Source organism: Asparagus officinalis, chromosome 3 (assembly GCF_001876935.1).
Source record: "Asparagus officinalis chromosome 3, Aspof.V1, whole genome shotgun sequence".
NCBI lineage: Eukaryota > Viridiplantae > Streptophyta > Magnoliopsida > Asparagales > Asparagaceae > Asparagus > Asparagus officinalis.
The window spans coordinates 78,451,382-78,475,285 of NC_033796.1; the positions used below are offsets into that span (position 1 = coordinate 78,451,382).

General features: G+C 38.8%; 1 protein-coding gene across 1 annotated transcript; it reads left to right on the forward strand.

The window, feature by feature from the left end:
* LOC109834376 (COBRA-like protein 3) lies at nucleotides 632-5,551 on the forward strand. Its single transcript, XM_020402381.1, has 6 exons — nucleotides 632-793; nucleotides 1,474-1,553; nucleotides 1,678-2,134; nucleotides 3,659-3,818; nucleotides 3,910-4,187; nucleotides 4,965-5,551. Exons 1-6 carry the CDS (start codon nucleotides 700-702, stop codon nucleotides 5,249-5,251), a joined length of 1,356 nt encoding a protein of 451 aa, XP_020257970.1. The 5' UTR covers nucleotides 632-699; the 3' UTR covers nucleotides 5,252-5,551.

Here is a 23,904-nt window from a genome sequence, read left to right on the forward strand (position 1 = left end):
TTCTCTTCGTTTGGTCGGAGAAAAGGTGAAGGGCGGTATGTGATTTTTCTTTCCTGTTTGATTGAAGGGATGAGAAATCAAAAATGATGGGGGTAAGTTAATTAAAATATATTAATATTTCTTTATGAGAATGTGATAGGATTTGAATAAAGAAATGTTACTAGGTAATTATACAAAACACATGAGGATATAAAAGTCTTAACAAAATAAATATCCTCTCCCTGTATCTTTGCCCTTTCAAATCGAAAGGATTTTTCTTTATAATTGTAGCTTATTTTGTATTTTCTCTCTCTCTCTCCTCATCTCACTCCACTCACCTTATCTTACAAATTACTTTATCAAATCAACGATATGAATATTACCTTTTTATACTAAAACTATATAAAGAAACTATATCATACGTATTATTCAATAGCTATATCACTTGTTAATTCATAAAAGGCCGGTTCGGTTTACATAAGAAAAGGGTATTTTGGCAATTCCAGCTAATTAATTGTATCAAAGTCCCAATTAGTTTTGACAAGTGAAAGGGTATTTTGGGAATACCATGAGGCACTTCTTGAGTTACAGTTCAAGCTCTGTTTTAACTTTCACCGGCCGCATGGGGAGTAAAATCCAGTCATTAATACGACAATTTATATAGAGGGCTCTTTCCCACTACAGCAGAGCTCAGATCCAAGATCTTGCACCCTATTAGCAATGGAGACTGAAACTTGCAGACCCATCTCGAAGCTCGCATCTTTGGCCGCTTCCATCGCGTTCCTTTTTGTCTTCTCAAGTATAACATCAACAGGCAAGCGCCCATCCTCTCCGTTCTTTGAATTTGTTCTTTAATCTTCTCAAAATTTGATCTTTTTGGGCTGTTTTCATATTTTTTTCTTCTGCTAATAATGCAATATGGTTAAAGCTAAGAACAGTCGATGGAGCTCCTACCGGATGATCATTTCGTAGATTGAGCATTCATGAATCTTTGAAGTGGACTCTTTAATTTGGATCTTAGGGTGGATCTAGCCTTATCTTTTGTTTGTGGATTCCTTTATTTTTCAGTGATTTCAGGCTGATACCTGTAACTATTCGGTGATTCTTTCCGCAGGGATTCAGATCTTAATGCTTCAATGTGTTTAGTTCTCAGGTTTAAGTGTTAAAATCATAAAGCTTAGGATATTTGATATCGAATTCACTTTGCATCATTGGCAACCAACTGGTAATCCCAGAAGTGGGTGGTTACTTAAATTAAAATGCTGAGAATAATTTATCGTATAATTCAGGAAATTTAAGACTAAAACGAGTGCAATTAGGGGTAGCTAGTAGCCTTGTACTTGAGATTTAGTTTTCTGCTTTTTGATCATTTGCGCGGAACAATATTGCTTTTGTTTTTGCCTTTTGAATTAATTACTTTCTGTTTCTGCATATATCTTTAGGTCAAATTGCTAACTGATTTGGGCATTACCTTCTTTTTTTTTTCTCTCTCAGAAGCTTATGATTCGCTTGATCCAAATGGAAATATAACCATTAAATGGGATATCATGCAGTGGACTCCAGATGGATATGTTGTAAGTAATGTGTCTTCTGTGTTACGTAAATAGATCATAGTAGTATATATCTAGGGAATAATAGCATAATATTATCTCTTCATAAATTTAACCAAAAGATTCATCATTTTTTCAATCTGTATAGGCTGTCGTTACTATGTTCAACTTCCAGCAGTATCGTCATATACAAGCTCCAGGCTGGACACTAGGATGGGCGTGGGCAAAGAAAGAGGTGATCTGGTCCATGGTTGGGGCACAAACTACCGAGCAAGGGGATTGCTCCAAGTATAAGGGCAACATCCCTCATTGCTGTAAGAAGGATCCAACCGTCGTTGATCTCCTCCCCGGCACTCCATATAACATGCAGATCGCTAATTGTTGCAAAGGTGGAGTCATCAATTCATGGGTTCAAGATCCGGCAAATGCAGCAAGTTCCTTCCAGGTCAGTGTGGGAGCTGCGGGGACCACGAACAAGACTGTGCGTGTACCGAAGAATTTCACGCTCAAAGCCCCTGGGCCAGGGTATACTTGTGGGCTTGCAAAGATTGTTAAGCCAACTAAATTTACTACACAAGATGGAAGGAGAACGACTCAGGCTCTGAGTAAGTGAATGATAAAGCTTCTCTTCGGCTGAAATTTGTTACCTTGATTATAGTTTTGCTTTTCTTTAATGTACCTTTGTACTTGCGTGCTCAATGCTAAAGTTTGATGTTTCTTCGTTAAAGTTAGCAAGATATAGTAAAACATCAGAACTTAAAAAAAAGGCTTTTAGAAAGTTTACCACTATATCGATGATAAGAAGCAAATTAACCTTTGCACCTCTAAAGGGATGACTTGTGAATGTCAACTTTGAAAGTCAAAATTTTTCACTCAGCAAGAAGTCTTAGTCTTGACACTTGGATTCACATAAATAGTGCAGATAATTCATGTGCAAGATAAGCCTGTACACAGTAAAACCAATGGTCCAACATTTCCCAGACCCTGTGGATGGTGGAGTTATGTGCATCAGATTTCCCTTCTTTTAGTGCTAGCTAACTGCATAGATTCTCCTTGGAACCACAAAAAGTGCAGCCTGGTGCACCAAGCTCCCACTATGCACGGGCATGGTGGGGTCGGACCAATTTGGTCTACTGTATGCAACCTTACATTGAATCACTATGTGATGCAATTTTCGAGAATCTTTCCGGTGATATCACTTTAAGAAATTTTCATACTGCTTGTAGCACATTACAAATGTCCGGTAGTGAGCCTCTTATTGGCAATGGAAAAAATATTAAATTTAGGATATTGTAGTAAATCAAAGTATACTCTAATAATGGTTAATAAAATGATAGAAATGTCCAGATGCTTGAGGCCTCACATTTTATGAGGATTTCGAAGATCTCTGGCAATCATGGAACCCACCTTTGATTCTTAAACATTTTCACTCTTTTTCTATTCTAATCACAATATAAGAGTTTCCCAATTATTTGAAACTGGATGGTTGTTAGAAAGTCTCAATTCTAATGTGTACAATTTTCTAGTCATTGCTAAAATACAAGGAATTTGTGTGTTTTTCGTTGTCGGTTTTGTTGCTTTTTGGTTTTTGACAAGTGCTACTTTATGTAACATCCTGTAACTGTGTGTCGTGAAAACAATGTCATTGGTCTATGTATGAATAAAAATATGTTCACTGTTTTGAAGATAGCTTTTTCCTTTTTGCTTGTTATCACAACGAAAATTTGATACCCGCCACCTGTAGAAGGTTATCTATGGAAAATCATGTAGATTAAAGAGTAAGGAGATCGCAACTGTCCAGTATTAATTTTGAAGTTCGTGATTCTAGTGATACTGTAGTCAATACTGTACAATATGCTGATGATTGTACCGATAAAATATTCCGATTATACTAGTAGTGATTGTATTGATATTTTGTATGATAATTGCATTCAGTTGTGATTAATAGTGAGACACATGTCATGATTTTCTTTCTGTATTTTGTACTATGTATTCTCCTATTGTTGATTTTTGGGTGCTTAGAATTTACATTTGGTCTTACTAAGATGATTGAGTATTTTCAGGTTGAAACCTAAAGATTAATATAAACTAATTCCGATCCTTTATAACTCTTTCCAACTTTCTTGCAGTGACATGGAACGTTACATGCACATACTCCCAATTTCTGTCTCAGAAGACCCCTACATGCTGCGTCTCTCTTTCCTCTTTCTATAATGACACCATTGTCAACTGCCCTACATGCACATGTGGATGCCAAAATAACATAACTCAACCTGGAAGCTGTGTAGAGTAGGTTCTAATATTCATCTTCCATTTTTATTATCACATAATATTTCTATATTAGTTTTAATTATTAATGTACTATGCTTTGTTGAAACAGGGGAGATTCACCTTATTTAGCGTCTGCTGTCAATGGCCCAGGCAAGAGCACATTCACACCTTTGGTTCAATGCACATCTCATATGTGTCCTATAAGAGTGCATTGGCATGTCAAGCTCAACTACAAAGAATATTGGAGAGTGAAGGTTACAATAACAAACTTCAACTATCGGATGAACTACACGCAGTGGAACTTGGTGGTTCAGCACCCTAATCTTGACAATCTAACTACACTATTTAGTTTCAACTACAAGTCCTTGACCCCTTATTCATCCATAAGTAAGTTAAACTTATTAGCCTTGTCTACTTTTTTGTTAATTCTAATGTAGTTATTACATTAGTCTATAACTATTTTTTCCCTTTTTTCCTTTTTTCCTTTTTTTTTAAATTTTACATCTCATTTGAGGATTTGGGCTGCTTAGAGTTCAGATGGATACACCTTAGCTAGCAGGCATGACTTCTTTGTGATTCTAGATCTTGCGTTTGCTAGTATTTAAGGAACTAAGCAGACCCAATTTTTTCTGCTTATCATTTCACTTTTTTAGTATTTTCCATTATTCTTGGTTATACTCTTTCGCATTACCATGCTATAATAAGATTTCTACTATTTAAAATCTGAAAGACTTAGAATGGGTCTGCCTTTGATCATTAAACTTAAAGAATAAATTTTAGAACACCCCAGCCCCTGCTGCTGACTTTGGGTGTCTGTTGAACACAACACCCCCTGGTACTTTGTAAATTCCGCAAAATCCCCTATAATGGTCTCACTTTTCTGCCATGATTGACACTGTTAAGTTTAACCTGCACATGCTCCACACATGACCCAAAATGCACATTTTTCGCCCTGGTTACCAAATAAAATTTCATCAATACCTATGAGTTTCCACCCACTTCTTTTTCAAAAAAGGGTATTTTAGACATTTTTTCTTGCATCTTAACTCCATTAATGATAAATTCCTAAAGCTGATGGAGTTTTGGGTGAAGCCTTCATAAGTTGTTGGGGGTTTCGTGATATTTACCTTTGAATAACATCATCTGTTTTATTTGATCCCTCAGATGATACTGCAATGCTATGGGGAGTCAAATTCTACAACGATTTGCTCATGGAAGCGGGGCCTTACGGAAACGTGCAATCAGAACTTCTCTTTCGCAAGGACCAATCGACCTTCACTTTTGACAAGGGATGGGCCTTTCCTCGTCGTATATACTTCAATGGTGATAACTGTGTGATGCCTCCTCCCGATGCATATCCATGGTTGCCCAACGCTAGCCCACACTCCTTAATCCCCTCGTCATTTCCAACTATGACCTTTTTGGTAGTTTTGGCTTGTGTACTACTTTAGTCTTAGCTTCATAGCTTTTTCTTAGCTGATTGCGATTTTTTCAACGGTTCTCATACGAGTTTGCCAAAGGCCAGATATCTTGTTACTGAAGCCACAGTTCAGGTGGATCATTTGTAACCTAAGAAGGTGTTGTAAGTTTATATATTTATGTTTTTATTTTCCCTATTTTGATGCAGAGAGATTAAGCTTATAGTATGTTGTAATTTCTGTTAATTGTATGGTGGAGGGAGACGTTGGTGATAAAGTGTATGCCACTGAATATTATTTATGAATAGGAATTTATTTGTTGTAAAAAGTGAATCCTAATTCAGTTCTATTATTTTCTTCTTGTTGGCTTGTTTGATATATTTTCATCGTCTTGAACTTTATTATATGACCCTGAATATTATTGTTGTTTGATACATTTTTCATCGTCTTGAATTTTATTATACGACCCTGAATATTATTGTTGTTTGATACATTTTCATCGTCTTGAAATTTATTATTATTGTTTGGGTTTAATGCAGTTACATTAATAATCATTGATGAACAGCGAACTCGAACTTTGGTAAAAGGGGCTCGTATGATAGAAGGAAATATCAACTACTTTAGTCAATGCTTTGATTTTCCGCAGGGGAGATGTAAATTCACTGTGTAACTTCAAATTGTTTTAATCCTTTTCCCGCATACAGCTGCGTATTGAAAATACTATCACAATCTTGGCTTTAGTTCTTATGTATCAATTGTTGCCAAATTCCTAACCAACGAGTTGGGGACGAGAGGGGAGATTGTCATAATACATAAAAAGAGCTGAAAGGTAGGAAGGCTTTTTCCTACCTTACTAGTAACATTAAGTTCTTACGTCATACAAGTGAAAGCAGTACTCTTAAATCCTTTTAGAGTAAATGTATAGAAGAGTTGAAGATGCAGGGCATATGATACAATAATTATTGGGAGTACATTTGCATGTCCTATCTTTCTTGGAGAATTTTTTAGAATAGGACGATTTTTAAGGATAGGACGATTTTCATAAATATTTAGCAAAAATGATTGTTTTGCTAAATATTTAGCAAAACCGATATCTTTTTGACAAGCTGACCAAAGCTAACCAATAAGAGGTCTGTTTTGCTAAATAGGGGTTTCGAAACACACGTGTTTAGTGGCTGCTAATTGGCGCCTAAACAAGAATCAGAAAATTCAGGCGACTAATAGTCTCGTGGGTTTTCTGCACAATAGCAACCCACGGGGCTACAAGTCCCGTGGTTTTTACAAAGCCTTTTGGCTTCTGTTGACCCAGCAAATACACGGGACTAGTAGTCCCTATTTGTAGTCCTGTGGTTTTAGCAAAGCCTTTGGCTTCTGTTGACCCAGCAAATACACAAGACTAGTAGTTTCTATTTGTTGAGCCTATATAAGCCCTAGCTACGCCCAAAAATTCGGGCACGTCCATTTCTCTCAACCCACCTCTCTCTCCCGATCTCTCTCCCTCAAAAAAAAACCCCCAATTTGGATAAACTCTCTTCCAATCTCTCGTTCCCATTTCATCCTCTCCCACGTCATCTCCTTCTCCCTTAATTCTCTCTCTCTCTCTCTCTCTCTCCTTTTCTCCAAACCCAAACTGAGGATCTTCCCAAAAGTTCACTCCGACATTGTTGAACTCCGACGCTATCTAACCTCTCTGATGCCGACAAATTTCAACACTTCATCAAAGTAAAATTTTCTAATTTTTTATAATTTTCTCTGTACTTTTTAGTTACAATTATAGTTTCTGCTAAGTAACAAGAAACCCACGGGACGACTAGTCCCATGGGTTTTCTGATTCTTGTTTATGGGCCGATTAGCTGCCACTAAACACATGGGAGTACTAGTCCCATGTGTTTCGAAACCTCTATTTAGCAAAACCGACCTCTTTTTTGTCTAGCTTTGGTGCGCTGGCAAAAAAAGAGGACGGTTTTGCTAAATATTTAGAAAAACAGTCGGTTTTACTAAATATTTATCAAAACCGTCCTATTTCAAAAAATTCTCCATTTTTTCTTTGAACCTCATAGCTTCAGGTTTGAACAATGCACCTCCTAAATGATTATATGCTATGTAATCCTTGTGATGAACGACTTCAGAAGGGTTATAGTTTTTGCTCTTGTTCTCTATTTAAATAGCATGCAGGGGAAAACGAAGAAAATGTACACAAACTTTACCATATAGCGGTCATCTCCTTCCTCCGATCCCAAATTCTTTGTTTTCAGAGTTAGTAGTGTTAGATATTTTGTTAACAAAAGGCAATTTTGCCTTCATGAATTATAATAAATATTGTAATTAAAACATGCAATTAAAAATATGTGTAACGGATATATAATTATGGGGAACGTTACAAAATTTATGACGAACGTTACAGAATTAATTACGGGTTTTGTAACGTCTTTTCCAACCCTATATATATATCCGTATGTTGAGCTCAAAATAATAAGAAGAATAAGAAAAAATATACAACAAGTTTCTCTTGTTTTTCTTCTCTCCCCTACATATTATTTTCATCTACATCTTAGTTTTATTTTATGTGCAACTTCCTTCATCTGAGCTGAAGCTCTGCACTCTCGCCCGAGTGTAGAGGCCGGCCGTTTCCGGGGGTTTTTACCGCTAGGGGGAGGGAACCATCTGCGCCAGGGCGATAGGCGGGTTCTCAATCTTCTAGGGCAGTGAATACACGACTGCTCCCGTTCAGGCCAGTTTTAATTGTTTAATTTTTGGATTTATCTGCAAGCTATAATCTTAATTATTTAATAAATTCCCAACAATCTAGAAGATTGAGATGTTTATAGCTTTTGATTTAAATCCGGAAAAATAATTTTTAAAGTTACTGTTCATTCGAGATGGTTACTGTTCATCCGAGTTAAAAAAACAGAAAGAAAATTGCTACTAAATTGCTTATCTATTAATTAACTTTTTGTTAAAAAAAAAAAGTTTTGTTACTGTTTAAAAAAAAAAGGAATTTTATAGTTGTTATTAACACAAAGAAAATGTAATTGCTTTAATTATATATTTGTTTATCTATTAGTATTATTGATTTGATTTAAAAAAAAATGTAACTGTTACTGTTCATTCCAAAATAAAGATTTTACTGTTCATTAAAAAAAACAGATTTTAATTTTATTTAAAAAACATTACTGTTCATTTAAAACAGTTTTTAATGTTTTAAAAACCTTTACTGTTCATTCATTTTAATGAATGTTACTGTTCATTTGTTTAAAAGAACGTTACTATTTATTTATTTTTAAGAATGTTAATGCTCATTTATAAAAATGTCGTTACTGTTCATTCTTAAAAAATGACGTTACTGTTTAATTTTAAAAATGATGTTACTGTTCATTTATTTTGAAAACGGCACTGTTCATTTTATTTAAAAAGTTACTGTTCATGTAAACAGTTTTGGTTATTTTTAAAAAAAAAATTAATAATTAAAAAATTGTAGCTAAATATTTCTGTTAATTTAATTTAACAGTTAATTACATTTGTCTTATAGTTGGTTTATAATCAATAATTATTGTAAGTTACGAATATCAAAGAACCTTTATTGGTTTCTAAAAGCCTAGTTTATATTTGTTAGAATCATCTAAAGCGTACCCTTATTCCCTTGTGCTAGTGAATATGCTCGCATTTGAAACATGCTATAAATTTGTAGCAATGCACATTTTTATTCTTGAAAATTTCATAGCATGGTTTTGACAAGAATAAAGAGAACAAACTCTGGATGCATAAATGCTTTGAAATATCTGGATTTTTTCAGGGTTTAATGCTTTTATTTCTTTAACCTATCAATATGGTACCTTCTATTATTAATAATTTCATACTTTAGTGTATTTATGCATCTAATAAGCTTAGTACAGAAGGTGGTAAAAGTGAATGCAAATTTGTTCAGCAACTTATGTGGCAGTTGTCTGCAGCAGATAATGCTTGCAGGAAATAATTTAAAGTTTCTATATACTGTTAAGGAACAAAAACTCATTGAGTGAACCGATTCAAGTTTTCTTGGATTAGTTGGTGTCTAAGGCAAGGTTTAAGGGTTGCGTAACGCGCTCTGTAAGGAACGATGTACTTAATTGATCTTTGATCAACCTCTATTACTATCCTTACCTGGCTAACTACCCGGGTAAAACTTTAATCTTTTCACTTTAGGAGTTTTTGGAATAAGAGGACCGGAATTATGAGAATAATTCATATGCATTTATTTAATTACGCTTCTTGCATCATATTTTGCCTAATGATAAATGATCAATATATGAGCGAACCAAATCAAAGAGGTGCATCTTTTAAAATTCTATTTTATATGGTGAATTATATTATTCAAATGTAAAGTTCATCATTTTTATTGCATTTTGATGAATATTGCAATAAATGCTCATATATCTTTTTAGATAACTTGCATTTTTTACATGATTAATTACAAGGTTTTATGCAAGAATGCACTTGTAAAATTTAAAGCACGTATGTACAAATATTATTATTATTATTATTTGTATAAGAGGTGGTACTAGAAAATGGCAACATAAATTTGGAAGGTCTCCTTTGTAGACAACCAATTTAAATTTGGAAGGTCTCATTTGTAGGCAACCGATTTAAATTTGGACGGTCTCCTTTGTAGGCAACCAATTTGTAACCTCTTATAATAGAAGAATTTTAAAAATTTTATGCATTTGAATTATGAAGTATGAAATGTATTTTAAGATACGAAAATATATTTTAAGATACGAAATCCTATTATGCTCTGCATGTATCTATTATTAATTTCATTCATGTATGTGCATATGCATAACTGCAGAATTTTTAGTTCCACATTAGTTTGAAATGTTCAGATATTAAGGTCAATCTCTTCAGACATAGACTATGATCTTTTATGATCATAGATCATGACCTAATGTCAATTTCAAACAATATGATGGACTAATTACAAAATAAGAACTTGATAAATAAATACAACGCCTGCTAGGCAAAGTTATGATTCTAGACTTTGTAAAGTCTGTGAAAAGAATCTTGATGACCCTTTGACTAAGGGATTATCCAGGAGTGTGGTTCTGGATTCATCGAGGGAGATGGGGTTAAGCCCATAGATGAGGTCACTGACAGCGGCAACCCAACCCTTATTTGGAGACGTAGTCCCAATGTCGGTTCAATGTGGTAGAAACAAGCTGGACAAGTGACTCTCGTGTGGAGCATCGACCTAGATATATTTATATATCATTATGTAGCATTTGCTACTACCCCTTCTCTATGGTGACGATGCTCTTATGATACAGCTGGCTAGGCTGAGTTTTACTCTTAATAAGTCCAACGCGTGTATTATGGGGGGTATTAAATAAACAGCTGTAGTACCCTTTGAGGACTTACCTACGTGAGAGGAACCGTGATGGCCGCGGTTAGGGGGGGCTGGGCTAACCCCTAGAAACTCTTATGAGTCGGTTTATTGTGAGCATGGCCTTTAACGCTCAACCCGCTTTGCTCAATAGATGAAGCGTATTGTGTGTGTTTTCATCAATACCTGATTAAAGGGGCCTAATTCAAGGCCTAGTCCATTATGTCCCTCAGGTGGCGATGAACTCACTAAGGAAAGGTTCAAAGCCGAAAGCTATCTCTCCCGAATTCACGATACGAAAGGTTGCCCAACCTATATTTGTTTTATGATTTCTTGATTTATTTATTGATTTCTGAGTCTTCAGTCAATATTGCCTTTTGGGGGGGACTGTTAGATATTTTGTTAACAAAAGGCAATTTTGCCTTCATGAATTATAATAAATATTGTAATTAAAACATGCAATTAAAAATATGTGTAACGGATATATAATTATGGGGAACGTTACAAAATTTATGACGAACGTTACAGAATTAATTACGGGTTTTGTAACGTCTTTTCCAACCCTATATATATATCCGTATGTTGAGCTCAAAATAATAAGAAGAATAAGAAAAAATATACAACAAGTTTCTCTTGTTTTTCTTCTCTCCCCTACATATTATTTTCATCTACATCTTAGTTTTATTTTATGGGCAACTTCCTTCATCTGAGCTGAAGCTCTGCACTCTCGCCCGTGTGTAGAGGCCGGCCGTTTCTGGGGGTTTTTACCGCTAGGGGGAGGGAACCATCTGCGCCAGGGCGATAGGCGGGTTCTCAATCTTCTAGGGCAGTGAATACACGACTGCTCCCGTTCAGGCCAGTTTTAATTGTTTAATTTTTGGATTTATCTGCATGCTATAATCTTAATTATTTAATAAATTCCCAACAAGTAGCGGGTTGGCAAGAGGAGGTCTCTCTTTCTCTTAGTCTGGTTATCCCTCAGCTGCTTGGCAAGGCTACACAACATAATACAAACCACCGATAAATGATCTATGATTGGGTAAACTCTAAACAAATACCTTCAGTTCGTTAGAAAGCCTGCTAGTATGGTTTATATTTAAGCTGCGCATGATCTCTGTTGGAGTTCGATAGATTGGTTTGTTACATCCTAATGCTAGATCATCTTTAATTAAAAATTCTAACTAACACTACAACAAAAGTTGTAAATTTATGATACATTTTTGTATCGTACAAATAGAGTGACACATAACAAAAGTGTGGTTAGAGCATGTGTGGAAAGCGTCTTTCTACACATGTGAGAATGTGTTGTAAAACTGATGACATATATATGTCAAGAGTTTGATCCATACATGTGTCACAAAACTTGTGACACATACATGTGTCAAGAGTGATGACACATAGTTGTGTCTAGACTATAAAAATATAAAGAGTATCATCATTCAATATTATAACTTCCCAAAAGATCACTCATTCTAGGATTACTCTCAAGCACACTTAACTGTAGAGTTTTTTAGCTCATGCACTATTATAAATATGTAATCATCATTATAATTAAAATCTAAAATTTATTATTTTAGCCTATCCATAGATCATCCCACAATCCATATTGAACTATTATCCTTTTTTTAATTATATTTAATTGTATATCTAATGACATAAATATGTACCGTGATTTGCCACACTGTTTATTTGTGCCACTATTGTTTAATCATTTGCAAATAAAATGATACTTTTATAAGTGTCATTAAATAAGTGTGGACGCATACAACTTTTGTTGTAGTATAAACTATATTCACTTACGGATGAAACAATATTTTCCGTGGAAAAGAGTTTGACGAATGTAAACACCTCACACTTCTATCTACGTTCCTCCACGAAATCGAACAAACACTCCCTTAACACAGTATCAATGAAAATACTATACATGAGAAAGATTGGTAAAGCGGCAAATGAAGGAGACTATGACTCTAGCTCTTACAGGAGAAGATTAGGAAGATGAGGGCACCTATCCTGTGAGTCTCCAGCTTCCATGGGATCTGTTCGATGAGCCAGAGAGATTTACAGCAGTTTTTCAGGAATTGCGCTTGGCGATTTGTTTTGCAGGGTTTAGAAGAGAATGGAAATACTTTTATGGGGTTGTGATGACGATGACACGACAACAGATTTGTAGTTCAAAACTTATATTCTAATTCTCCTTTTGTGAAGCAAAGTGTTAGGTGGCAGAGAGGAGGCAAGTAAAAGGATGTGGAAATTTTCAAAAAAAATATTATCCCATCGTACAGCCTTGCTTCAGAATTCAGTTCCATCACAGAGGAGTATGTATAGCCGTCTATGAGGAATGATCAAGAAGAGTATTTACACAGTACAAGAAAATGAAATCTTCAGAGGGAGCATGTACTCAAGCAGTAGGCATTGTTAATTTGTTATCATAACGGCGTACTTCACAATTTGTATGTTGACAACGCCTAATAGCAACGGTTATTAGAAGATTCCATAAAAGTATCCTGCAAATATAGAAAATAATATGTGCACATAAGGTGCAAGTTTGGCACCACATTCGAGGGTCACATAAGTGGTCGGTGGAGATAACATTTATAGATATGTCAACATAAACAAGCCCATCGTCAAATACCTCGGTAGATAAACCTCATAGTTAGCTGGTGTTAGTCTAAGTGTGTAGACCCAAAGCTGCAATCGAAAAGACGAAGAAAACAGTCAGAAGACTGTGCGGTCGACCACAGTGGCAGAGCCGGTCGACCGCGTGCACTGCAGGAGACTGAGAAGAAGTTTTCGCTCTGGCCGGTCGACCGGCGTGGTCGCTGCGGTCGACCGATATCGTGCACAAGACCCTGTAGGATTTCGTCGTTCTGACCGGTCGACCGACCTTGGTAAAGCGGTCGAAGCCATGGCAGAGGAAAGCAAATCAAAGATTGAGAAGTTCGACGGATCGGATTTCGCCTACTGGAAGTCGCAGATGGAGGACTATCTGTACCAGAAGGACTTGTATCGCCCGCTGATGGGCAAGGAAAAGGGAAAGAAGAAAGAGGAGTCAGATGGTGATTGGGAGGTACTAGATAGGAAGGTTCTAGGGCAAATCCGGTTGTCGCTCGCCAAATCAGTAGCCCACAATATTCTGAAGGAGAAGACGACGGTGGGGCTTATGGAAGCGCTCGCGAAGATGTACGAGCAACCGTCGGCAGCAAACAAGGTGCATCTAGTCAAAACTCTTTTCAACCTCAAGATGGCAGAAGGACGGTCCTTCACGATGCACCTCAGCGAGTTCAACACGATTGTTGATCAACTTATCTCCGTGGACATCACGTTCGATGACGAAGTGCAGGCCCTTCTACTACTGTCGCAGTTGCCGGATAGTTGGGCAGGTTGTGTGACGGAAATCAGCAATTCGGCGGGGAAGAAGAAGTTGAAGCTGAATGAGGTTGTTAGCATGATTCTATCCGAGGAGGTTAGAAGGAAATCGTCCGAATCAGAAGGTTCAGGTTCAGCCCTAAGTTTCGAGCAGAGAGGCAGAAGCCAGAAGAAAGGGAACCAGAACAGGAATCGGTCGAAATCAGTGAAGAAGAGGCCAAACTCGAAGGTTATGTTTGAACTACGGCCAGGAGGGCCATATGTCTTTGGTCTGTAAAGCACCAAAGAAGGATGCGGGTGAGCAGGAGGCTCATATCGTGCAGGATGCCTTGATCCTTGCTATGGATAGCGATTCTGATTCTTGGGTCATCGACTCAGGAGCTTCTTTCCACGCCACTGCTAATAGGAAACTACTTCAGAACTATGTAGCAGGGGACTTTGGTAAAGTATACTTGGGGGATAATGAACCTTGCAATATTGTTGGAAATGGCGACGTTCAGATACAGATAAAGGGCTCTAAGTGGAACTTGAAGAACGTGAGACACGTGCCGAAGCTGAAGAGGAATCTTGTTTCGGTGGGACAGCTTGGAGCAGAAGGCTACGTTTCGACATTCACCGGGGATTCGTGGAGAATCTCCAACGGTACGATGATTGTTGCCCGAGGCAATAAAACAGGAACTCTCTACCTCACTTCACATGCGAGTGACACCCTCGCAATTGCAGCTGGCAAGGAGAGTACAGATCTGTGGCACAATAGGCTGGGGCACATGAGCGAGAAAGGGATGAAAATTCTACATTCACAAGGAAAGCTAACCGGGATCGACACCGTGGAAGTCGGGGTTTGTGAAGACTGCATCTTTGGGAAGCAGAAGAGGGTTAGTTTCCAGAAGGGTGGAAGGCCACCTAAGGCTCAGAAGCTAGAGTTGATTCATAAATACTACAAAATAGAGAAGAGAGATTTTTGAGGGGTTTTTACATTTAATAATATTTATTTATATTTTCATTCAATTATGTGCAAACTAATCTAACAATAATTATTAATGGTATATTTATTCATGTAAAATAGATAATGAGGGTATAAAATTGTAATAAAATATGATTATCAGTCTTCTTTTGGCGGTTCGAGATACTACGTCACCTTTATCGACGATCACTCGAGGAAGGTGTGGGTTTACTTCATGAAGCACAAGTCAGAGGTGTTCGAGATCTTCAAGAAGTGGAAGGCCATGGTCGAGAACGAGACAGATCTGAAGGTGAAGTGCTTGAGATCAGATAATGGTGGAGAATACGAGCTGGAGGAGTTCAAGAGGTTCTGTGCTACGAATGGGATTCGCTTAGAGAGGACTACTCCAGGGACGCCGCAGCAGAACGGCATTGCAGAGAGGATGAACAGGACCTTGACAGAGCGTGCGCGGAGCATGCGATTACATGCAGGTCTGCCTAAGACATTTTGGGCGGATGCGGTGCATACGGCAGCATACCTTATTAATCACGGGCCATCAGTTCCATTAGATTTTGGGATTCCAGAGGAGGTTTGGAGTGGAAAGAAGATAAATCTCTCACACTTGCGGGTATTTGGTTGCGTGGCTTATGTTCATATCAGTGACCATGTCAGGGACAAGCTAGAAGCTAAGTCACAGAAGTGCACATTCATTGGATACGGCATTGATGAGTTCGGGTATCGCCTTTGGGATGAGAAGAACAGGAAGATCATCAGGAGCCGGGATGTGATATTCAATGAGGAGGTGATGTACAAGGACAGGGACAATGCCAAGGATAGCCAAAGCAGTGGGAGCAGCACTACGGATACAGGTGGATCCGAGTACATGGATTTGGAGGAACTTCCAGATGGGGGCGACGATGTCAGTTCTGACCGTAGAACGGAGGAGACTACAGGTGCAGAAGCTACTACCCAGGGCGTGGAGCCTAGGAGGTCATCTAGGGTACCCAAACCAAATCCCAAATACCTCTCGTCACTTGATTATCTACTCTTAACAGATAGCGGAGAGCCGGAGTGTTATGAAGAGGCAGTGCAAGTGAGTGAATCTCAGCAGTGGGAGCATGCGATGCAGGAGGAGATGGATTCTCTACTCACTAATGAGACATGGGAGTTAGCCCAGCTACCTGCACAGAAGAAAGCCTTGCACAATAAATGGGTCTACCGGGTCAAGCAGGAGAGTGATGGAAGCAAGAGATTCAAGGCCAGATTAGTAGTGAAAGGGTTTCAACAGCGGGAAGGAGTGGACTACACGGAGATATTTTCCCCTGTTGTGAAACTCACAACCATCAGAGTGGTGTTGAGTTTGGTAGCTGCAGAAGACCTCTTCCTTGAGCAGTTAGATGTGAAGACTGCCTTTCTTCATGGTGACTTGGATGAAGAAATCTACATGAAGCAGCCTGTTGGCTTCATTGAAGAAGGAAAGGAAGAGATGGTGTGCAAGCTCAAGAAGAGCTTATATGGTTTGAAACAGGCTCCGAGACAGTGGTATAAGAAGTTTGATAACTTCATGCAGAACAATGGCTACAGAAGATGCAATTCGGATCATTGCTGTTATTTCAAAAGGTTCGAGTCCAGCTTCATTATTTTGTTATTATATGTTGATGACATGTTGGTAGCAGGACCGTGTTTAGAAGAGATAAACAGTTTGAAGAGGCAGCTAGCAAAGGAATTTGCAATGAAGGATCTGGGTGCAGCGAAGCAGATTCTAGGGATGCGAATCAGTAGGGATGAAGCTGAAGGGACATTGAGTTTGAGCCAAGCTGAATACATTGAGAAGGTACTTCAGAGGTTCAACATGCAGAATGCTAAAGTTGTTAGCACACCCCTTGGAAGTCAGTTCAAGTTATCTGAGGAGCAATCGCCTAAGACAGATGCAGATAGAGAGCATATGAGCAGGGTGCCATATTCTTCGGCCATTGGGAGTCTCATGTACGCGATGGTTTGCACGAGGCCGGACATCGCCCATGCAGTGGGAGTTGTGAGCAGATTTGCAAGCAATCCAGGAAAGCAGCATTGGGAGGCCGTAAAGTGGATAATGCGGTACTTGAGGGGAACAACGAACAAGCCACTATGTTTCAGGAGGAAGGAGTTGGTGCTGCAGGGATACGTGGATGCGGATTTCGCCGGTGATCATGATACGAGGCGAAGTACCACGGGGTATGTTTATACCTTAGCGTCGACAGCAGTGAGCTGGGTCTCACGTCTGCAGAAGATTGTGACTTTGTCTACAACCGAGGCTGAGTATGTCGCGGTGACTGAAGCAAGCAAGGAGATGATCTGGTTGAACGGGTGCTTGGAAGAGTTGGATCTGAAGCAAGGGAGTGGAGTTCTTTATTGTGATAGCCAGAGCGCTATACATCTTGCCAAGAATCCAGTATATCATGCCAGAACGAAGCACATCGACGTTAAATACCATTTTATACGCTCGCTGATCGAGGACGGAAAGTTGCACTTAATGAAGATTTTGGGGAGTCAAAATCCGGCGGACATGTTGACGAAGGCAGTCACCATTGAGAAACTGGAGTTGTGCGCAACTTCAGTTGGCCTTCACGAGTAGAAGACGAAGGCGGAGCCACACTACGAGGATCGGCGCGATCGTCGGGATGTTGATTGAAGAAAGAATTTTTCGGGGGAAAAGATACATGCGAAGAAGGGGAGAGTTCGGGTGAGCTCGTTGATGACGCTTTGGTCTCCAAGTGGGAGATTGTTAGTCTAAGTGTGTAGACCCAAAGCTACAATCGAAAAGACGAAGAAAACAATCAGAAGACTGTGATCGAAAAGACGAAGAAAACAGTCAGAAGACTGTGCGGTCGACCGCAGTGGCAGAGCCGGTCGACCGCGTGCACTGCAGGAGACTGAGAAGAAGTTTTCGCTCTGGCCGGTCGACCGGCGTGGTCGCTGCGGTCGACCGATATCGTGCACAAGACCCTGTAGGATTTCGTCGTTCTGACCGGTCGACCGACCTTGGTAAAGCGGTCGACCGTGACGCAGATTCGCTGTTTCCTATTTTATCTAGGAATCCTGTTTTGCTGGGGTTTGTTATAAATACCCAAACGTTTCTAGGGTTTGTACTACATCAAAAAGAGAGCTTTTTGACTGCAAAGTGAGAGAGAATCTCAGAGAGATTTACCCCTTGTTTGAGAGCTTGTATTTTCCTCTTCAATTAATAGAAAGATTGTGTGGTGTGGCTCCCGAGGACGTAGGCACGTTGCCGAACCTCGTTAAATTTGTGTGTTCGTCTCTTTTACTGTTTTTACAAGGTTAGATCTTTATTTGTGGTTTATTCCTACTTTTCTACTTTCAACACAAGGTCCGGAAGGGCAAGGGTTCGATTGATTGTTTCGAATCCCCAACAGCTGGATAATATACATGAACACAACAACAACTCCTCAGTACACATCAGTCTTGAGACATTGTACGAATAAACATAGGAAGCGTCCTTTACATGGCCAACAAAGATCAACAGAAACAAACAACAATAACATAAAGCTTTTCGACCTCTAAACCCTCTTTCCTGATGAACTTCTTCTCAACCCTTCTTTAGCTCTTCTTTCATCTTCCCAACTGTTAAAGTAAGAGAAAGAGAATTTTAGGTAAATTCTCTTGAGTTGAATATCGAGTGTGCATATATATTTATACAAGCAGAGGAGGGTGATATGTGTTCTCACAAGCAATGTAAGACTAAAACCCACTACAATACACTATTATCAACAACCCCCTTCAAACTCATGTTGGATCAAACAAAGTGAGTTGGTGTACAAGAAACTAGAACCGATGAACAGGTAAGACATTTGTGAAGAAATTTGTAAGCTCGTCAGCGGATGAGACATGAGGAAGTAGAATTGTCTTATCCTTGATAACTTGGTGACGGACAAAATGAGCGTCGATCCTAATATGTTTGGTCCTTTCATGAAATACTGGATTATTAGCAATCTGGATGACACTCTTATTATCACAGTATAGAGGAGTAGGAGTCGTAACAGAAATACCAAAATCACTGAGAAGACAACGAAGGTGAATAATCTCTTTAGCTATTGTGGACATTGCACGATACTCTGCCCCGGTACTGGAAAGAGCAATAACATCTTGTTTCTTATTTTGCCAGGAAATAAGGGAATCACCAAGAAATATACAATAACCTGTGGTAAACTTTCTGGTAGTGGGATCACCAGCCCAATCAGCATCAGAATATGCACAAAGCTCTAACTTAGATGTAGTAGAAAATAAAAGAGAGCGAGTGCTAGTATCCCGGAGGTACCGAAGAATCCGTAATAAGACAGCATACTATACAGAACGTGGGGGCACTAACAAATTGACTGACAATGCCAACAGCATGAGAGATATATGGTCGAGAGATGCACAGATAGACCAACTAGCCAACAAGATGTCGATATCGGGTAGGATCAGATAGAGGCTCACCATCGGTAGAGCAAAGTTTGACATTCTGCTAGAGTGGAATATCAACAGTTGCATCGTTAGTTAGCTCATCTTGAATTAGAATATCCAAGAGATACTTCTGTTGAGACAGTAGTACACCCCGTGGGCCTTGAGAAATTTCTAGACCAAGAAAATATCGAAGAGATCCATGATCCTTCATATGGAACTGTTGTCGCAACTGAGATTTTGCGTATTGTATACCTACCACATCATCACTGGTAATGATCATATCATCTACATAGATGAGTAATAAAACTCTGTTACGCGATGTAGTGCAAACAAACAGACAAGCATCTTGATGACTTTCCATAAAGCCCATTTTGAGCACGACATCGCGAAAACACTTAAACCAAGCACGGGGTGCCTGCTTGAGACCATAAATAGCACGGTGAAGGAGACATACATGTCCCGGAGGAATATTTCCTGGAGGCGGTTGCATATATACACTCTCTGATAAAGAGCTATGAAGAAAAGTATTTTTGACATCCATCTGATATAAGGGCCAACAATGGGCAGCAGCAACCGTAAGAAGAGTACGAACAGTGGACATCTGAGCAACAGGAGCAAAGGTCTCCTCATAATCAATACCTTGTTACTGAGTAAAACATCGAGCCACTAAACGAGCTTTTCAACGTTCAATGGTGCCACCAGGATGAATCTTGACCTTATAAACTCATTTACTGCTAACAAGAGAGATCCCAGGAGGACAGGGAACAACATCCCAGGTATGAGTTTACTGAAAGGCTTGAAACTCCTCAGTCATAGCCTGTCGTCACTCTAAAATTTGAACTGCCTCTTGAAAGGACTTTGGCTCAATAGTTATGAAAGATAGGTGAATAGGAAGTAACCGAAGCATACCGAGCAGACATGACATGTGGGCGTTTACCTCGACTAAGAGCAAGAGGAACCTCAGGCGGGGGAGATGCTAGCGCAGGTGCGTGGAGATCAATAATATTTTCTGGAGTGATAGTTATGTCCACGGGATAGGGATTAGATGGTGTAAGAGAAGACTCGGATGAGGAAGAGTCAATAGAAGGAGAGGGAGAGATGTCAGGGAGATATCGAAAGGAAAACTAAGGTGAAGAAGTGGGTGATGCAGTTGACGGGGAAGCATGATCAGTAGAGTGGAGGAAATTTAAATCATCAGAAGAAGAATAATATGAAGAATCTTCTTCGAACTGAACATGACGAGATATATGAACTTGATAAGTTGCAGGATCATAACAATGATAACCTAGATGTTCTAAACTAATTCCTGAATAAACACAAGAAACAGCTCTGGGAGATAATTTATCACGTTCGTGAGATGGCAGAAGAACAAAACATCGACAACCAAAAAAACGAACTAGATCATAACGGGGAGGATGAGTATAAACACGACTATAAGGAGTAGCACCGGAAAGAGAGCTAGATGGAGTGATATTAATGGCATGAGTCGTGGTGAGAATGGCCTCAGCCCAGAAATGATCAGGAACAAAGTAAGAAATGAGCATTGATCGAGCAGTATCGAGGATATGACGATATTTGCGTTCAGCAACACCATTTTGCTCATGAGTGTAGGGACATGACTGATGAAAGACAATCCCATGAGAGGACATGATAGAGCGTATAGTAGAGGATAGGTACGCTTTGGCATTATCAGAATGAAAAACTTTAATATGAGATTGCCATTGAGTAAAAATCATAGCAGTGAAGGCATGATAAGCAGTAAGTACGTCATAGCGATTCTTAAGTAGGTAAACCCATGTAAAACGAGAGAAATCATCGATAAAACTAACATAATATAAGTAGTCAGATGAAGAAGGCAAATGAGCTGGCCCCTAAATATCAGAATGTACTAAATCAAATAAGGAAGTGGATACAGCTGTACTCATTTTAAATGGTAAAGCAATGAATTTAGCTAATTTGCAACCAGTACATGACTCAATACTAGAACTAGATGATACAAGACCAAGTACTCCAAATTGAATAAGACTCTCCAGCCTTTTATTAGATACATGACCAAGTCGTCTATGCCATAAATTGGCAGGAAGCGAGGTAGAGGGTTTTGACGAACGAACAGAAGCAACAAGAGAACGTGGACGTATGGACTCTGGAAGGTAAAGATATTCTAAAAAATACAGCTTGTGCCTCCTACGACCCGCCCCAACCGTATTGCCTGTCTGTGGATCCTGCATAATACAAGTATCAGAAGAAAATGAGACAAACAGGCCCGCCATGCATAAAGAGCTAATAGAAATTAAATTCAAGCACAGTTGAGGAGCCACATAGACGGGACCAAGTATTAGACAACCAGATGGATCATTTTGTGGGGGGTAATAGAGCCATACCGAGTAATGGACAATGGTTGTCTAGCAGCTGTGTAGATAGGGGAAAGAGATGATGAAGTAAAGACAGAGGATAAAAGTGAGGCATTGCAAGTCATATGAAAGGAACAGCCAGAGTTAAAAATCCAGAGATCATTCATACCAGAGACCGAAGGATTAGCTTAAGAACCAGCAAAATGCAAACCAGAGAATTGTGCGGTGGATGTAGAGGTGATATGTTGAAAAGCATCAAGTTGACGGTGAAGACTTTCAATAGCTTGAATAGTAGATGGATGTAGAGGTGATATGTTGAAAAGCATCAAGTTGACGGTGAAGACTTTCAATAGCTTGAATAGTAGAGTCTGAAGTAGTAGAAGGTATAAAAGCATCAAGTTGACGGTGAAGACTTTCAATAGCTTGAATAGTAGAGTCTGAAGTAGTAGAAGGTATAGTATTGACCAGCAATCCTGGTGTACGAGAGGGTTGAGACTGAGACGGTATCCGACCATGATCAGTACCTGAGGAACGTAACTCAGGATGAAGCTTGAAGCATATCTCAATGAGATGTCCTTCCTTCTTGCAATATTTGCAAGAGAGCTTAGATCGAGCCTGTGGAGAAGTATGATTTATTAGTCCTCTTATTTTGATGATGTTTTACAACCACTATTATCGGTACTAATTGCTTGTTGAAATGTAGTTAATATATATCAAGCATGTTAGTGCCATGTATAGAGGATTGGATGGAATATGCGCTACAATGATGATATCCAAAGAAGGATGAGGCATAGTGATGAAGCAACGTTTATTCAAGAACACCAAATGTAATAAGAAGCTTCATCAAACTCAAGCTATATCAAGACTTAAAAAATTATATTCTATGTGAGGATATTAGCTAGTTTTTATTTTCTCTCTAGTGCTAGAATGTAGGTAAGTAGTTTAGATTTCATTTGAAGCTATTGGGATATTACACACGCTTTCATACTTATAGTTTTGAGCGTTTTCATAAAATATTATTTTTTACAAGTATGAGTACGTATTCACAAAATTCATTTTCCAAACAATTTGTTTTTAGTGTTAAAAATATTTTACAAAGTTTCATAATTTTTGGAAGTCAATTAAATATTTTACAAAATTTTTAAGAGAGTCAAAATCAGTTTTTTTCGTATGTATCTGTTTGCGGTCGACCGCGCCTGAGTTCTTTTCTGAGTGGGCAGCAGAAACTTTAGCGGTCGACCGCCACGGTCGATCGTGAGCTCGAAAATTCTCACGATCGACCGCCACGGTCGACCGTAGAAGTCTCTGGAAATTTTCTAAGTTTCTAAGCTAGCTCGCGGTCGACCGTGAGAATTGTACGGTCGACCGTCGCTTATTCAAACGGTCTTTTTGGGTACAGATTTTAGTGTCGATTTTTCCTGGATTTAGGGGATTAGGGTATGGGTTTAAAAAGTTGTGTTTTCTTCTATTTAAACCCCCTATACCCCTTCTTCTTCAGTTGTCCCAAGCCATTAAAAAACCAGAGATTTTCTTTTACTGAGAGCCAAAAATTTCAAACCTGTTTTTCTGTGCTTTTCTGTGTTAACATCTCAGCTTCAGTGTAATCTTTCTTCTTACCATAGGGACATTGTAAAAAGAGAGTTTTTACACTATTACTACTGTTGAGAACTTGATCTTGTGAAGATCAACTATGAGAGAGTGTGATCTTGTGGTGATCAACTGTGTAGTTGTGAGATCTTGTGGAGATTATTGTGTAGAAGAAGTTCCGGCTTCCAAACCGGGTTATGTAGTGGATTCTCCTCGAGAGTGGGGAGCGGGAACGTAGGTTAGTGGGCCGAACCTCGTTAATACATCACGTGTCACTTGGATAATGATTTCTCACTCTATCTCCTTTACATTTGTTGTTTATTATTGTGGTGTATTACTTGCCTTATTTTTATTGCACAATTATAGCCTTAAGACCCTAATCACTCCCTTCTAGGGTCTAACAATTGGTATCAGAGCTTGGTCTCTATATTAGGTTTTGGTCTAACCACCTTAGAGAAAAGATCTTATGGAGGCTTCAATGAATGTGCATAAGTTAAAGGGACAATCCACCACTAGATCACCACTTTTCACCGGTAGTAATTTTTCCTATTGGAAGGCTAGGATGAGGATTTACCTTCGTTGCATTAATCTTGACATTCTCGAACTCATAGAGAAAAAATATGTAGAAAAGCCCAAAGTC